This window comes from Frankliniella occidentalis, unplaced genomic scaffold, assembly GCF_000697945.3.
Source record: "Frankliniella occidentalis isolate FOCC.00 unplaced genomic scaffold, Focc_3.1 Scaffold38, whole genome shotgun sequence".
NCBI classification, from domain to species: domain Eukaryota; kingdom Metazoa; phylum Arthropoda; class Insecta; order Thysanoptera; family Thripidae; genus Frankliniella; species Frankliniella occidentalis.
The window spans coordinates 1,467,704-1,473,326 of record NW_026267168.1 but is presented as its reverse complement, the minus strand read 5'-3'; the positions used below and the strand labels follow the sequence as shown (position 1 = coordinate 1,473,326).

At 39.1% G+C, this 5,623-nt stretch overlaps 1 protein-coding gene across 5 annotated transcripts in view; it reads left to right on the top strand.

Moving 5' to 3' along the window:
• Positions 1-4,678, top strand: part of LOC113213101 (heterogeneous nuclear ribonucleoprotein K) — a 32,730-nt gene extending 28,052 nt beyond the window's left edge. For 3 of the 5 annotated variants that reach the window (XM_026432052.2, XM_026432059.2, XM_052266355.1), the window contains 4 exons: positions 141-232; positions 1,062-1,177; positions 1,646-1,815; positions 2,885-4,678. In XM_026432052.2, coding sequence (XP_026287837.1) covers positions 141-232; positions 1,062-1,177; positions 1,646-1,815; positions 2,885-2,915 — 409 coding nt within the window. In that variant the 3' untranslated portion in view covers positions 2,916-4,678. The remainder of the gene's footprint in view (positions 1-140; positions 233-1,061; positions 1,178-1,645; positions 1,816-2,884) is intronic. The other 2 variants (XM_026432076.2, XR_008011008.1) reach the window with 2 other exon arrangements.
• The last annotated feature ends 945 nt before the right edge of the window (positions 4,679-5,623 follow it).

The following is a 5,623-nucleotide window of genomic DNA, read 5'->3' as shown; positions in this document are numbered from 1 at the left end:
TGTTTTCTCTCAAGTTTTTCTGGAAACATTCCAATTCTTTTCCAGTTTTTTTATCTTGAAAAGTATCATTTTTTCCGGAAGGATATTGACTCCCCTTGCACACCCGTGGGATTTTACTGACTGTCTCCTGTGTTTTGCAGAGGTCCACCTTCCCGTGGCGGCTACGGAGGCGGCGGCTCCGGCGGCTATGGAGCTGGAGGTGGCGGCGGTGGCGGCGGCTATGGAGCTGGAGGTAACTACGGCTGTCGAGGAGGTGGAAAGGGGTGGGAGTGGAGGATGTGCAAGTGGCAATGGCTGTTATGGTAGCCCACGCGGCGAGGACGCTGAGCTTATTTCGAATGCCTCACGTATGCTCGCCTACAGTATATTTTCGTTTTGTGTGTGGTATCTGTAGATTGGCGAATCACTGCAACAAAACCTGCATTAAAAAAAAAAAAAGAAACATTCATGTTTAATGAATCAGCACAATGAAGCAGCATATAGTATATGCACCTGCAAATAAAGTTTCCTACAAGTTTTTCTCTTATAAAAGTTAATTGCAATCAGTCATTTTGTTTCTATTTCACCCATTTTGCCTTTTATTTTTCGAACTTAAAGATCTCTACCTTCAGTTCTCCCTTTGCATGCATTTATCACTGCTTTTAATCTCAAAATTCATTAACATCAAGATGATTGTAGCCATTTGCTCTGTCAAAATTAAATGCAGTAGTGCTTAGGCAAAATACGTCTGTAATTTTCTGTTAACAAGCATATGCAGTACCACCACATAATAAATTCACCAGTAGTTGCATTTTTCAGATTATTTTTGGTTTTCTGTCTTATTTGGAAGGGCAGCCTTGCTAATGTTTCAATATCTCCTTTGACTATTAATAGATCTAAGTAGGTTGTTCTGCTGGTCGTTGTAAAATAAATACAAAAACTATAAAAAGCTATTGTAGGGAAATAAGCCTCTCAGCTCATCCTCCCCTCTCCTACCTTTACCTTGGGTTTAAGTCTTGATTTAATCTGTGCTTAACTTGTATGCACAGATTTGTAACTTTTTCGTGTAATGTAATGCATAGGTGGAGCTGCAAATGGAATGGGAAACCCACCTCCAATGAATATGGGACCCAATATAGGGGGCAACGGCAATCAGTCAGGCCAGCGCAACTCCACCCAAGTCACCATTCCCAAGGATGTGAGTATTCTGTCACTTTCATAAAATAATTATGTCAGGCTTTATACTTTTGTTAACCCAGGGAAAAATATATTAAGTACTTGAAACATGCAGCAAGATATTTTTCTTTTTATGTCATTGAATAGTTATCATTTATTTATTTTTGCAATTTTTAAAGTTATTATAATTATATGGCATTGCCATTCACTTTTTCCGCATGCTATTTCTTTGCATAGTTAAATTGTAGTGCATTATTGTATGCTCTCCTAGTTCACATTACATAATTTGTATATGCATTTGATTTAATATGTCATGTCAAATGCTTTTAGCATCTACCTCAAATGTTTTCTTTTTTTAAATATATTTTCCCCTTCTTGGATTGTTTCTTCTTTAAAATCAATGCTGTATGTTTGACTTTTTTTATTGAAACCATGCCTTTCTATATAGTTCTGTATTGTTTATCATCTAATTAATTCCTATTTCTCTCAGATGGCGGGAGCAATCATCGGCAAGGGAGGCTCCCGCATCCGCAAAATTCGCATGGACTCGGGAGCCAGCATCACGATTGATGAGCCGGCAGAGGGCTCCAATGATCGGGTCATTACCATATGTGGAGCCCCCAATCAAATCCAAATGGCACAGTATCTTCTCCAGCAAAGGTTGGTATTAAATTCAACTGCCCATTGCTCTCATTGAGCTTTGATATGTTGTACATGTTTTTGGTTGTTGTTTTTTTTTTTTTTTTTCTTGCATCCGGGTGATTATCTCTGCATTTGTACTCTCATAATACTATATTCTTAAGTCGGTGTAACTTATTAAAACTTTCTCCCTTCTATACTTTTGTTTTAGAATGTACTAGGAATTATAATCTTCTTTGTTATTGTTTGATGTAATTTTCATTCCTATTTACTCATTTTGAAGTTAAATAAGGTTTATCATTTAAATACTCTTGTTCTGTGTAAGTTTCATCTTCTTGCTCTTGGCTTGGGACTTAAAACATCTTTGCCCCTTCATGGAAAGCGGATGCATGAGGGGTCATGGACTCATTGGTTATGGTATCTTACTCTTGGTGATGGACTGGCTGGACGGAGTGAAGCTTGAATGCTCTGCTGTGGTGTTTGGGCGGTACCGGCTGGGCTCTGGACTAACCTGCTTTGGCTACAACAGTATGGAAGACTAGTGATTTTGTTGTTCTGTATTTGAGAAACAAGGAATCACTAACTCCCGTACGGTAGTGGCCACTTGCTTCTGCCTGCAATCCTCTGCGATCCTCGCCTCCCTGGACTGCATCTGGAATGAGTTATCTTAGCATTTCCTGTTTGGTTTAGATCTTAGACCAGCATTCCTTGCACTCCATCTTGACTCTGTTAATTGTTTGAAATCCATTCTGAGAAATGATTTTGCATGTCTTACTCTTCAACTACAGCCCAGCCTTTAAGCATGTCACATTGTCAAATCACTTGACTTACTTTTACTCAAGATGTGGTGCAAGGATTCTCAATTTCTACATAACTTCAAATTGTGATGTAAAATTATGAAATATGTGATCTTGTCTCCTTACCACTTTTCATGTTATGTATGTGATTATATTTGTTACATATATACCTACTTGATTATTCTTCCTGTCTATACTTAAGTTGTAAATTGTACTCAACTTTCTTGTAAACTTGTAAAGTGCCTTTTCTCTCCTGAAAATTAACTCTTGGTTTTGCTACTTCTGTGTTACAGTGTGCACGACAGCTCAAATGAACGATATTGACATGACCGCCAGGAGGCTCGCCAATCTCCAAATGCATCTGAGGTTGCCAAGTTTGAAAAGCGATGGCTCCCGTAGTAGTTTTGAAGAATTGACGATGCCTAGTACTAAGTACTCGTGTTATAACATTTTTGCAATATTATTTTTATTATGGATTGCATTCTGTCAAGCACAATATGTATGTTCTTATGTGTACCTGATTGACACAACAGGTTTTGTTGCATTTCAAGTCCTGAGTAAGGGCCACCATATTGTAAGTTGTACCTGGGTACATTTTTAGGAAAATTTATTTGTAGTATCATTTTTTCCTTTATCAAATATTCCATGTCTCATCAACACATCACTTATCGCTCATGGTGAATTTTCACTAATTTTCTTTATGCAAACCCACCTTTACCACAATGTTTGTGAATTGTGTACATTTTTGCTTTTTTCTTTCTGTACCAAACTTTTGTTTTTATATTCCTTTTGTATCCCAGTACCTTTTTGAGCCCATCATCTTGTCGATGTGAATGTTAATTTAGCTGTTTGTGGACATTCTCACCTGTTTTTTTTCTGCAGATTTAGTGTAAATCTCTTTGATAAGCATTTTTCTTTTACTTTGTGTGTTGAGAGGCTATCTAGCTCCATTTTTTTCCAGTCGTGGTGCATCAGGAGACGGGAATAATTGTGAACCTCCCGAGTGACCTTATTTCTAGTTAGTGTAAATGACATGGTAAACTAGGGTGACTTTGGATCATTATTTCCCATGAACATTTTATAGCTGCCCTTTACATATCCAAGGTTTTCTTGCTTTAACTCAAAGATTTTAGAGCTATGTGTTATCACACATGTGACTAGTCTACAAAGCATTCCAAAGGAGCTTTTATGAATTAAACTAACCTTTCAATTTTAAGCTGCAAGTACCTTGGTTAGGCCTAATGGGTTTTACCATTGGTTTTTATTAGCATTATGTGGAATATTTGCCCCTCTATTTTTTGGTATCAAAGTCACTTTAGTTTATTGTACATGAAAATCGATGAAGTAGGCCTGTTTCACTGCATCGGCCTAAAATGGCTAATAGGCACTCCCCTCCTAAAGAGTTAACTTCTATTAGGTTACTAGAGTATTCTTAATAGTTACATGTAACTTGCGAACACTACCTCACGGTACAGTTATTCTGTACATTCATGTGCACACACCAGTGAACAAGATGGCATGTTTAATGTGATCGTACAATGCCTTCTAGATGTAAGTGTAGGTGGAAATGACCCAAAAGCTGAGTATCTATATCAAGAAATTCAAAATTAAGCTGAATTATAACTATCACTGTGCCATTATACGCTGAGACTATATGTTCTAAATTTTAATATCAACTGACTCGCACGAGTTGTTCTTTTTGCAGATTACTCAGCTTTGAAGTGTCATTTAGAACTCTGTTTTAAGTAAAACTCGAGTCATTTTTATTGTCTTCCTTTGAGTGTGTATGTACCAAAAGAAAAGGTGGCCTGGATAAATCAGTATGTACATATAAAGTTGAAATACGCAAGTCTAGTTAATGATAGGTGGTGTAAGTAAATTAGGCATTCTAGCTGAGCCCGATGTAGTTTGTCTCCCGCCACAATGAATCATTGTTTTAATGTTTTATTTCTCACAGTTTGTACCTATGTACTTTGATGAAATGCAATTTAAGGCAGAATCAGTAACATCTATCAATTGTTAATGATGGTTAAAAATTCTGAACTCTGATGTGAATCAATAGTCCTTAAATAAATGAATAAATTAAATACCCATGATATTTTTAACCTTTCCAACTAAATCTTACATGGACAAATAACACCACATTGTCAAGAGTCAATACGGTAAAGGAAAAATGAATCCGCCCTTCCCCCCATTTAATTTTATTTTTGTCCGGGTGGGGGGAGTGGGGCGTGAGCACTTACGATGCCAGGCGGACTTATTTCTACAGCCGGTTCTAATAAAGCTGTCTGTGGCCGTGTCGGTTGTAGCCACAGGGACGTTCACACACACACATTAATTGGCTGTATGCGGATTTTTCGAATCCTACTAGTAGCGCGAGTTTTCATTTTGTTCTCCCACCACGTCTTTTTATTTGATGGGGGAGAAAGAGCGACAAATTGGGGGAGGGGTAAGTGTCGTTTTGTCCTCTGTCCTCCCGGAATTTTGATCCGCGGAGATACCCCAAAGGACACGATCCACTCCCCCTCCCCGGTATTAGAGGCTCACGGGCCCAGGTCCAGGGACGTCCCAACCGACACTGCCACAGGCAGTCTCATACGAAACGACTGTAGAGAAAAGACACCGTCTCCCAACCTAAGACAAAAACAATAAAAATGGGGGAGTAAAGCCCCTTACACCGCAGCAGTTTGCGACATGCGGAGTTTCGAACCGCTGACCTAGTGCGAAATGCAGCCATAGCACTGAACGGGCGACGGGCGGCTTACGAGGCCGCGAAACAAATAATTGTTGGTGAAAACGACGGTTTTAATTTTCACTCGAAAGTTTTTGGGCTGAGAAAAAATAGAATTTCATAGAGATTTCAGCGGAACGGGACGAGGCCTAGTTTTTTCGTCATGAGCCTCGCTTGCTCAACCAATTCTTAGCAGTTGGAGAGCATTGGAGCAATCTGGACAGAGGTGAGTGGGGTGAAGGGGGATACCGATAGAGGGCCCTTCTTCCAACTGACCCTTCCCTCCCTAGGACCCCCCCCC